This window comes from Botryllus schlosseri, chromosome 7, assembly GCF_051294905.1.
Source record: "Botryllus schlosseri isolate E-star chromosome 7, Bs_hap1, whole genome shotgun sequence".
NCBI classification, from domain to species: Eukaryota; Metazoa; Chordata; class Ascidiacea; order Stolidobranchia; family Styelidae; genus Botryllus; species Botryllus schlosseri.
In genome coordinates this window covers 13424478-13436653 of record NC_137242.1, presented here as the reverse complement: position 1 = coordinate 13436653, position 12176 = coordinate 13424478, and the positions used below count along the sequence as shown (strand labels likewise).

Sequence of the window (12176 nt, the reverse complement as noted above, 5' to 3'; positions counted from 1 at the left end):
AAGCAGAGATGAGCAATAAGCATGGATTTGGATCTGGATTTGAAATAGGCGGATTCCAAGGTGTCGGGCACAGGATAATATTTGGATCTGAGATAGGACCTGGCATTTCTAATGATCTACAATTCCCATGCTGCCTTTGAAAAGAATTTCTGTCATTTCCTTTATCGGGTACGGACTTGGAGTTGAAATGGTTCGAAGTTGCGGCCGGGTACACGGGTTTGGATTTGGAAATGACTCGAAATTAGGGTCAGACACAATGATTTAAGCACTTCAATTGGAATCGAGTATTAATTGTAATGATTAAAGTCCAGACGTGTGATTTCATTTTCACGAGAACTAAACTTTAACGCCCATTTCCAGAAAGAGTCGTAAACGAGAAATATAGGTTCTAAACAAACATCTATGTTAACCTTTATTTATTGAGCATATCAAAGGATGACAAGGATCTGTAGAGAGAAATAGCATGGCTATCTAGGTTCGATATTATCTCCTCCGTGGAACCTTGAAACATCGATTCGTCGAACCAGCCTCCCAAACGTGTAGCTGTGGTACAAAGTTACCCGTGTTAGTGGAAATGATATTTCTGTGAATCCGCGTTACACCGCAGCATTGTCACAAAGCACAAGGAAATATGACATGGTTGAAAAAAATCGTTTTTAATGTGGTGTAGAACTGGAATTCTTTTCTCTGTGGTCGCACGAAAGGTACATATTTTAACTTCGAGAATTATCCATACTGGTACCCATCCATCACTCGGGTACTTGATTTTGCCCACCCCTACTCGAAATGGACTCCAAATTTAGTTCTGGACTTGCATTCAATTCTCCAATCAGAAACAGGATTTGAATATCACGATATCAATCCCGCCCGTTTCTGGATGGAAGGCGCCGAGAAGCATAATCACTGTCTGTTCGGCGGGATAGCCGACTGGCGAATTATTTACAGGAATGGCATGGCGGCCGGGAGTTGCGTTTTAGCAATCTAGATCAGTGTTGATTAAAACGTTATGAGATACTGACGAATACTTCACACTTTCCCACGATCTGAGACAATAATAAAACTACATAACACGCGATAATAAACCGACAGGCCGAGAGGAGAAGCCCGCCTGGTGTGTGTGTATCCATTCCGTGAATTACGCTTCGGCTGAGATAATGTAAATTCGATTACCTAATTCCCAGCCCACCTAAAAAAGATAAAGCGTAATATCCGTTAGAGTCTCGGCTGGTTAAAATAGGTTTTGCGTTTTAAAAAGAAATCAGAAACACCGCAGGTTGAGGGAGTCTTTCTGTAGGCCAATGGTTTTATGGAACGGTGAAAACCACGTTAAGACAATCACTTGGTAATCATATCACGATGGAAGAGTTGTTTTATAGAATTGAGCGTGTCCTGTTGACTATGTATAGAGCGCTGTGTCACACATTAAAAAACTGCACGCATACACGCTTACAATGTACTTATGCGAATGAATTTATAAATACTTGATCGCGTGATGGAATGGCATTCGTTTCTACTGAGAATCGCAATGTCCCTACTTGTGGAACTATAGCGGTGTATGGGTCCTTGTGGGTTCCATACTTAAACTGGCGTTGTTTATCCGGCGATTTACAATTTAAGTATTCCAGTGGTACGCGTGTGAAGGCTGAACCAAGTACCAGAAAGTGCCGTTGGATAAATTTACACCTCATGCGGTGGTGGAATCTCAAGTATTCACCAAAGTCATTTGCGGTCCACTTTGCTATTGTCATGATTTTAAGTTTACTTCGGTAATTGCACGCGGTATCGTATACACTTAACCACTTACATCAATGGCTAAGTAGTTGCATATAAAATATGCAACCCCCTCATATGTGTTGCAAAGCAATTATTTTATTTTCCATTCCAGAAAGTTACTTGCAATGGATGCCGACATTCGACAACGAGTATTGACAAATTACGTATCCACTGTTCTACCGACCGTCACCAAGGAACATTGACAATGTGCCACGTAAGCACAATTCCCAACTACTTTTATCATACGTTGTTCAGAACAACTTGTTCTATCAATTTCTTTCCGGGCCGTTTGACTATTTGTTTTAGGTTTGTGTTTATTACATTGGAATACGCCACGTCGGCCCACGTGTTTTGAAAGCTGCCTTTCCGACGTGGGTTAAGATACGGTTTGAGTTGTGTCAAGCATTCGTCAAATCTAAGATACTTGAGATATAGTACATTACCCGTATATGATATCGCAAACGCTATTTTAAAGTAACAAAACTAAATTGATAACTAAGAGTGGATACCAAGGAATGAGTGTGACTCTATGCAAATTAAAAGGTTGCGAAAAATACTCATGCCCTTGCAAGGTCTATTCATTTTCCTTAAAAAGTCTTGCCAATTTCTATTGATTGGAAATTTGCATGAGCTTAAAAACGTAAGTTTTCACTGATGGCTCATTCTTTCGCCGGCTTCCTGGTTACCAAAAAGGATGAAATGTTTTGTTGGATCGCTTTAAGTTAAGATACGTTAAGCGCATATTACGGGTAAATGGGATGCGTAAAATTGGTCAGATAAGCAGCAATTGTTGTGTATATGTCGGGACGAAATTTCCCAAAGTATTCAATAGGTTGTCGCCTGTCAGGAAGATGTATCATCTTTAAAAACAATGCGAAATTTCCTTTAACGGTTTGGAAAGTGAGAAGCACACAGTTTCGGTCGCTCGAATCGCTGAGAATCAACTTTGGACGATGGATTGTGTTAATAATGAAGCTACAATACTGAACTCTGGATACAAATAAGACTTCTAGTCATTTCCGCTTTTATGCGATGTTCAATCGTTAACGTATTTCTGACCCACCGATTGCCGCAGTTTTCTGCAGGCGTGTCACGTGACACACGCGGTGCTCTCTGGCCTAATGGGAATTAGAGACTACAAAATCTAATTCTGTATCGATGATAAGCTCGGTTGACTATGTCGTTACTTTATTATTCGTGGTCATTGGTCAGTGGTCACACTACCCCAGGCTTTTATTATTTATTACGATTCCTGAGCTGCCGACTTATAGCACGGCCACTTATTATTTTGTAATACCGATTAGGCTGATCGGAGGATCAGGCGGGGCCTATATAAACCCACAATATTTGCGTAGGAATTCTAGAGTCTGACTTGAACTCGCAACCCATTGGTGTTGCAGCTGTGGTACCACCACGCCATCTCGCCACTGCGCGGTTGGATTGGGGTTACGTTTGGGGTTCCCATACCGAATTGCCATATTATCCTGGTCGCACAGGTTACATAAACAGCTATATCAGAACGCTTAGAAGTTTCGAAATAGCGATGACGGTATAACGAAACACAAGACAATGCGCATGTTGTTTAGTGTGCCTGTTTTAGTATTGGGTGTTCTGAAATCGGAATCAAGGTAAAATGAAACCCCACGCAATGCAAATTCCGTTTTAGTTTGTCTGTTTGGCATTGTAATGACTCTTCAGTGTCAATGGATATTTAGCATCATATCCGTATATCAATTAGCGTAGGTAGTTGCTAGTTGGTTACGAAGTACTTCTAATTTTTCGGAGTACTCCAGTAAGTTATGTCTACTTGCACTTTCACTTAACGTTTTCAGTAAAAACTAGGCCCAGAATCCGTACTTTTTTATTTAGTTTTTAAATCGCTATGTCTACGTGACTACCAACGAACTTCAGACTCAAAACTCCAGATATATGATGTGTATATATATTCATTAGTCTCAATTTACCGGAATACAACTCGTTCCGTCAGCGAGCATTCTTCCCACTACGAGGTGTCGGTTTGGCAAAATTAGTGTGTTCGCCACGGTCGCTGCTACACCGCGACCAAGACGTTTCCATTGTTCACGAAACCGCCATTGTGCGTCGCTATCATTGTTAATTAAGCGCCGATATGCAACCAAACACTTTCATTACAATCCCCCTGCTTTTCACATGGCCCTTCCTGTCATCTTATTTAGTCTTCGGGCAGCATCCGGCCTTTACTTGTAACTCATATAGTCATCTTCCTATTTGATAAGCGTGGAATCGTGTAGCATTGCAAGTATTCATTGCCACCGATCTTAGTAAAATCCCCTATTACGCCGCGGAGGCAATAGACTAAATGCAAAAATGTCGTCCATTAGATGTTTAACTTACCTCCGAGTCATCAGAACAGGGCGGCGATGCAGAAACGAAATTTGTCATTCAATGTAGTCGAGCATCAATAGCCACAGCACTATGGTGTCTAGAATTGAGGGTTGTGATTGGATATTTTGTCCATTCCATGAGCAGTGCAATTAGTCATTTGTCATGAGCACACCTCGGGATTCACCGGTGAACTCACTTCATACCTCATTTTCTTCAGTACTTTGATTCCATGTTGAAAGAGGCACAGTCGAGTTCCAGCAGTCAAGACGAATTGATCTCCCATAGCCTGTCCTGCCATTCGTGCTCGTATAAGTCGAAAGTAAGTTTTGTGCGGTGTCTGATTTTTACCTCGCGTGAAAAGTGTTTGAAACTGTCTGTTTCGCACTAGTTTGTCGTTGGGATGATTCAGCACATGCAGAGTCAAAGTCATCAGTCTAAATTGCATGAGAAACAACAAGCCGGTAGTTATTTATCGGAAAATCCAGTAACGGTCGAAGCAGACGTTGAGATATCTAATGCAGGAAGGAACTCGGCTTCAATGAGTAAGCAATTTAGCCCGCACATTCCTAATTAACCATCTTCTTAATATAAACTGGTCTATAGCGTTTTCTATATAGGTTTACAGTTAGTTTGTCGATACAGTCGCTGCGGCGCGTATGCTAAAGCATCGGATGCATCGCTTTTTAGATGCGACCGCGAGTAATGATGTCGTGACTTCAGAAGAAGAAACGAAGGATCAAGAAGACAAAGTAAGCGACTGCGCTAATTTATGTATGGTCTCATTGCAGCCTTTAGACACAGAAAATTAGAACTTCATGAAAATTTTGCTAACATATATGCTGTCACTGTCAACTGTTGTTCATTTCACGGTATAAGATCTGTATTGCACTTTAGCGAAGGCGGAATACTGTCTTTGCTATCTAGAGCAGTGGTTCTCAAACTTTTTTAGACACGTCCCCTTTTAGGATTTTGAAAAATTTCGCGCCCCCCCCCCCTTATCGCCATATCAAAAATGCAACTAGAATGCTAGCAATACCAACGGATAGTTTGATGGCGTGGAAGGCTTTGGCTATAGGGCGATTTCTGACTTACTGACAAATTTTTACACGAAAAAACTTTATTCTAACGAAATCTGGATCTATGAAGAATTCCAGTAGTTACATCACGCCTTATGGTAGAAATAATTAAAATTTAATGTGGTTCAACAAAAGATATTTTCCTACATTCTCGGGTAGAAAGTGTCTGTCCTTACTAAGTAGCTTGCAAAGAATGGAGAATCAGCGCTCAACAGCAGCAGTTGTTGGCTGGTAACACTGAAGTTGTTGCGAACACTGCTGGTCTGGTGACACACCGTATTGCTTCATTCTGACAATGTTGTCTACATCACAATTTTTCATCGTTGATATAAGAACCAATGCCTTCGCAGTCTTGCTTCAGTTAGAACATTGCTGTACGTTGAGCATAACACCATGTCAACCGATTTGTTTCATTTGACCGTTTATGAGTCACAATGAGCAGACAATGGGCCGTCCACAATAGTAGGCCTATAAAGTAGGCTACGAGCTGTAAAATGTCAAATGATAAGTTCATCCATAGCCTTTAGATAGGCCAAGGTCATGGTTCATCGACAGTGCAAACATCTACGATACAAACGAAATTCAGGTTGCAAAAAATTTTGACTTTGTAAACAATTTCGACAATTTTTTTACCTACAGTACAATTTTGACAAAATTTTGACTTATTTTGACATGTCAAAAAAATCGCACTCGGTATGACTGTTGATGAGAGAATTCTCAAATATGAAATCGGACTATACACAGAGCAATAGCAATGAATTGGAGGTAAAAAATTTCAATTGACTGCAGCATCGCGCCCCCCAGTTTGAGAACCACTAATCTAGAGTATTTAATGACTGTTATACTAGACCGAAGTACTGTTTCAATTATTATTGGTCGGCCGACATTTAAGTTCTACCTCGAAACTGACTCGGGTGTTTTTATGCAATTAGCAGGTCTTTTACCGTGGTCAGCACGATTGCCGTTTGATGGTGTGATGAGGGTTTCGGGGGTTTAATTGCAGCAATGCAGTTCCGAAACTCGTTGAATTTATTTTGTATTATTTCGACAGCGTTTTCTAAATAAATAGGAAATGTCTTTATTATGACACCGAATGTCGTTTTTTTTACAACGTGAAATAAGCGGTAGGGCGTCGATGCAAACAACGTGTCATTTTATTATTCGATTTCCGAGTATCGCGTTATTATCACTAATTCGATCCGACACGGTTATATTTCTCGTCTGGACGAGCTCGGCTTATAGTATATCGGGCGGTGGTTTGAGATCTACCCTAGGGCTGGGCATAACGATTGGATTAGAGTACACGGATCCCAATCAGGTAACGAAATTATTTGCAGCTTGCCACTAAGTCTAAGATACATTTTATCAACGAGATCATTGTTTGAAGTATTGTCTCGGAGTGCTATGTCACATTGTGGGTTGAAAGATTTCAAATCACATTTTTCGAATGTAACTGGCTTCATTTATTGCTTAGTGGTGGCATAGCAGGTACGCAGTCGAAGACGCCGTGTCTGCCTATCGTCACGACGACACAATTAGTAATATTTAAATGCTCTACTCGGACGTTTAGTACTGGATTCCGAATCGAATCAGACCAGCCCGATCATGATAGGCTATATATTATAACCTACATGATGAGCCATGGAATAACTTTAGACGTTAGTGTAACGCAGGCGAAGTCGTTTCAAAATCACCCCCAATCCCATTCTTTCCCAGGTCTACGAATGCAAACTGTGCGTTTTCGAAGCCTCAGATGAACGCGAGCTGGAGCAACACAAGGCCGCCCAGCACTTTTCCCAATCGGAAATTAAATGTCCGATGTGTCCGGTAAGATCTCCCGTTACGAGTCGCCGCGAAAGCATCAAAAGATATCGCTAATATTCGCAGGAGTACCTGAGCGACACGACCTTATTCCAGGCGCATCTCATCGAGGTTCACAAACTGACGGAGCAGGTGCCGAATGTGAAACGGAATAAAACACTGACACCGCCGCTGAACCAAATAGAAGGTATGTACAGTACATTTTCTACAATTGTGCAATTGCGCATAGCACACGAAGAGGATTTCGTGACGTGAAGAAATTGTAAAATCCCAGGGTCTTTGCATTCCGTCTGGAGTTGAAAAGTCGTAAATTTCAGGAATTGAGTGTGATTCGTGTGTCATCATTGACAGGGTCACCATCAAATATACAAATCGCCGGCCCCCCGGAAGAATTAGAACCAAGCCGACTACCACAAGACTCCACTTGGTTGCCGACAAAATCGGTCGTCGAGGTAGGTCTCTGTTATTGTCGTAGTTCACAGGCACAGTCGACTATCCGCCATTTTCCGCATCGTTCATGGTGCATGAATTTGTTCGGCTATACTTTGCAACCGAAATGTTTGAAGGCGTCAGCGATTTTGCGATCAATGATACGTAAAGAGTTTTAATGTCGATCGTGTTTTACTGTGCCGTTCGATTTGCATTGTCGGTTGACGTGTAAAGAACTGTACGAAGGCGGTGGTGGCACTAAGTTGAATGTTGGGCGAGCGATGAATATATAAGGCTTTGTTCTCTCCCCGCAACTAAAATAGCTCTCCGAATAAACGCCGATTTCATCACTTTCCGCTCGGAGCATGATCCTTCCATTATGATGCATAATTTCACCTAATCGGCACTTTCATCTTTAATTACACTAAATCGCGAATAGCGCGTCAAATTCTTCTCAAGGCGTATTAATTTTCCATCAAATTATCTGTCAAATTCATCAGCATTTGCGCCTCGGAGCGAGTCTCCGAAAAATTCTTCTCGGCTCGAGTCATCGTTGAACGGGCGATCGCTTGTTTTCAGCGCGAATACCAAGCTGAGTGCCTGTCGACAAAGCGAGATTCTGCCGTTTCACAGGCTTTGCATACGTGTTCCGCTCGGCCAGATCGGCTCGCCGATAAATTATCGCTTTAATTAAATCGAATCAGCCCGCGCGCGGCCTAAAAGCGTGACCGAACGCGTAATTGTAATCAATTTGCAATCAGCCCGCGCGTATTTGTACAAGGAAACGCAATCTAATGTGATACGAAAATTCGTCCTGACTGTATCTTCAAAAGACGTCACGGCGATCTAATCTCATCTACGGATTCGGCAGGAAGTGTGAAGCGGAATAATTTAGAGTGTACAATGGTGGCGCTCATCGTGTTAAAACAGCGCTAACTTAAGTCTAACCTCGAACGCTGTTTTTTTCGTATGCAAATGTGGTATGCAAATGTCCATACAAAAATATAACTTGCCGATGCTCATGATACTCATTCGTGCATGTGTAATGTGCAGTATGTAGTGTGCACTTTCATCTCAAGGCTGAAAATCGGAGAAGATCCCCTTGTAAGGATTTTGGCGCGGAAATTGTGATAGAAAATTGGGAATGTCAAGATTCGTAGATGCGGCTTCTTCGGAATTCGCGAGCAATGCGGGAAACCCATTGAATTCCCACGCAAATATGATTGGTTTTGGAGGGGCGTTTCTTATAAATATACGATCCCTTGCGATAGGCGACAGACTTGAGCCCACTCGCGATATTTTCGCAAACCTCAAATAATATGTACGTATGCGACTTCAAGACTTGTAGAATGCAGATGGCCTTCATTCGCAATTGTAAAATATATTCATTTTCAGAGGAGCTGTGAGGTCCTTGGGTCCTCGTGTTCGCGTGCGAGAGGTACAAATACGAAATTACTCAAAATCCTTATCAGATACTTTTAATCAGATTTTTGATGTTCACGCTTCAACGTAGAGGACACCCGTTCAGTTGGAATATATTTGCGCTGGTGGTGATGTGTGTAGAGTGTAGGATACAAGAAATCCTGCGTTAATGATCACTGCGTGCGTGTATAAAACCTTGAATCAAATGCCAATTAAAAGCGAAAGTAGGAGCGCCATTGTCGAATGACTTTGCTGATGAAATTTGAACTCTATACCGTGAAATGCGTGGTTAGGGACAAAATGTTTATGCAGCACTACAAACGAAATATCTGCAGTTTTCGCGGATTTGGTCAATGCGTCGAAAAAAGCGCTACGCTGTGTATAGTAGTTTACGGTCAAGGTCTATAATCGGTCGAAGGCATTCGTTGCGTTGAGCAAAATATAGCTAACTTGACAGGTCGGGCCTTTTCCGGTGTTTTGTCGCAACGCCGAAGTGCAACCCCTTCGACAGCGATGATGTTTTGGTGCGGTGATAGAATTTCTGTTACGTAGCCCTACATATCCCTATTCTCATCAAGAAAAGCGGACGTCGGTCATGCTCTTTGTTTCTTCCGTATTTCGACAAATTCGCTATTGGTGATGCACTCATCGAATAATCTGAATGCTCTTGGTCTGAAACGCTGCAAATCGCAATTTTTCTGTGAATAGTATGAAGCTTCGTAAAGTCCAATAAGACCAGGGATCCAGGCGATACAACAATATTCAAGAGTCAAATTGACGTGAGAGTCTGTTACCAACGATTCCTAAAACTCAATCACGCCATCTTAGCTGTTAATCAGATCATATTTGTGTGTTGCGTTCATATATTACAGTATGATCGATGTGTTTTTATATTTAACTGCCCATATTGATTATTGAGTGATGCTATTGATTCCATTTAGGCTGACACGGAAGTTCATACTCACAGTGACAAACCTGCAATAAATGCAGACGAAACCGACGATTTATGCGACCAGGTTCGACGATTCGGATCCAACAGAATTGCAGTAACCATTATGCATGTTTTCAATTATACAGACCACGAACTGCATGGTGAAAGATAACGGTAAGGAGGTAGATGATGACAAAACAAACGAAGACGCTTTGCATGGGGATCCAGGTACTTGCTTTCACGTTTTAACTACTCAATACTTTGCTAAACATCGCACTAAATTTACTAATTACCTAAATTATTATTGATCCAGTGGTTCTCGTTGATATACCATTTGATCTTCAAAGATTTACACACAGACACTATTATATTATTGGCACTGGTTCACTATATTATATATTGGTACACACAACGCAATATGAAGCATACACATCATACGCCAAACCTAATGTGTGTTCACTTGCACATCGTCACAGACAAAGAACTCATATAACTATCGTGTAAATTTATTCATTGTTTATGAATAATTATATTACAGCGTTGCTACAGTGAAATCGCGAAATAACTTAGTGTAATTTAAAGTTGATCACGAATGATTAGTTACCTGGATAGATAGGTATAATGCAAAAATTCGTTGTATATTAGTTGACGTGCTTCAATGCATGGATTAATTCCAATTGAGCGTTATTGGAAAGTTCGGAGATTATGAAATTGTTAAAACTACTGCACTGCAATTTAAGCTCAATAATTTCTGTAGAACATCAATCACATTGTGACGTAAATCGGTGTAGCTGAACGAATGAGACATTTTAGTTTCGACACACATCTTAAAACTGTTTTCTGCATCACTAAGTTTGCTCAATAATCCGGATTCCAGACCACGGATCCAGTGGCACAGAACATGTGACATGCATGCTACAAATGAATACATGACGTCAATCAATTACTTAAACGCACTCCTTGTAAATTATGTTTTGCTTTATCACTGATTTGACGCGAGAGGGGAACGTTAACTTCTTCGTGTAACTGTAGAACACCCGAGTCGCCCAACATAAGTGGATGACTGATATAAACGGAGGGAAATCTTTTGAAGAGTCGTGTCATCGGCCATTTTTCAGCACTGCACCACTTCTCATTGCATCGCCCCAATCTACTCGCCATAGCAACGGTGTAAGACGCCAAGACGGTTTAGCCTGGCCTTCCGTAACTAGGTCGTGAAGAGATTCTGTTCGCGATATCTGCCAAGTTTGGCACACCGGGAGATTGAGAGCATTGATAAGGTTAAACCGCATTGAACGCCGAAATCCAGACAGCATCACTCGTCAAGCCAGTACAAACTAACGCCTCGAAACATTGGAAGAATTTGAAATCAATTAGATGCCTATCATTACCGTCGTGGTAGACATGAACAAAATGATGGATGTTTTCTCGGAATCGGCAGGCAAGCCGCAATTCCAATCTATTAAATTTTGTTGACAAAGTACGGCCATGATGGAATTCAAAACAATATTCGTGATTATTTATCTGCCTAGAGCGCCATTACACATTAGCTCGACGCTAATTACGAGTCGTCTTGTGTGTGGAATTATATGTCGTTCCATAAATTATAACGATTTCTGCCATCACTGTTTACGTTGGTAGCTCTCATTTACATACACAATCTACTTATTTTGATTTATTGGGCCAAACCCATCTAGATTAGCTTCTGTTAACTTTTGTATTAATGTCGTGCTCGCGTTCTGTGAAGTGCACGCTCCACCGGATGTTGGTTTTGCTGCAGACTAGCGGAACACTTTTCACTGTACTGTCTCCACTTTTACAGCAATTTTCAAAAGTGATATGTGGGAAAATCCGGCCGAGCTGCTGCGGTCCATATGCGGCGATTCAGAACTGGCTGCAGACGTGATGACCGATAGCAATTTCGTAAGCACGTGGGATCGTCTGAACCCACCGTTTACGTGCAGGTAAGCATCTGATATCACGCCAGACGCATAGAAAGGGCATACCATACCACGACACCTTACTTTTTAGCCACTGTGACGAGACGTATACAAACAGAAGCGACTTGCTGAATCATATTAAAACCTCCGACCGCCATGCCGGTAGAAACATTAGCGGTAGCAAACAAGATGGCGTAGCGCAATCACGGAGGACCGGTAGCCGGTCGCCAGCCGAGTGTCGATCAGATACCCATCAATTCAAACGTGGTGATGACGTAACCGGTGACGATACTGAATGCGGTAATGGAGGCTTGAACCAAGACAATACGGACAGGGAAAATCAAGGTAAAATCGGCTCGACTTCGTCGAATTTCGATTTTTCCTTATTATCGGATTACAAGTGGAAACGAGGGCGTCTTC

At 41.7% G+C, this 12176-nt stretch overlaps 1 protein-coding gene and 1 long non-coding RNA gene across 4 annotated transcripts in view; one reads left to right on the top strand and one right to left on the bottom strand.

Annotated features, from left to right (window-relative positions):
- LOC145442730 (zinc finger homeobox protein 4-like) overlaps positions 1 to 12176 on the top strand; it is a 123896-nt gene that overhangs the window by 99105 nt on the left and 12615 nt on the right. For all 3 annotated transcript variants that reach the window (XM_080320714.1, XM_080320712.1, XM_080320713.1), the window contains 11 exons: positions 1886 to 1987; positions 4355 to 4456; positions 4526 to 4679; positions 4825 to 4886; positions 6930 to 7040; positions 7101 to 7221; positions 7386 to 7486; positions 9827 to 9901; positions 9963 to 10044; positions 11639 to 11780; positions 11848 to 12101. In XM_080320714.1, the coding sequence (XP_080176840.1) occupies positions 1886 to 1987; positions 4355 to 4456; positions 4526 to 4679; positions 4825 to 4886; positions 6930 to 7040; positions 7101 to 7221; positions 7386 to 7486; positions 9827 to 9901; positions 9963 to 10044; positions 11639 to 11780; positions 11848 to 12101 (1306 nt within the window). The remainder of the gene's footprint in view (positions 1 to 1885; positions 1988 to 4354; positions 4457 to 4525; positions 4680 to 4824; positions 4887 to 6929; positions 7041 to 7100; positions 7222 to 7385; positions 7487 to 9826; positions 9902 to 9962; positions 10045 to 11638; positions 11781 to 11847; positions 12102 to 12176) is intronic.
- On the bottom strand, positions 402 to 4358 carry LOC145442732 (uncharacterized). The gene is made up of 2 exons (XR_013916144.1): positions 4147 to 4358; positions 402 to 543 (listed from the first exon to the last, which is right to left on the bottom strand). It is a non-coding gene; the product is annotated as an uncharacterized LOC145442732 (long non-coding RNA).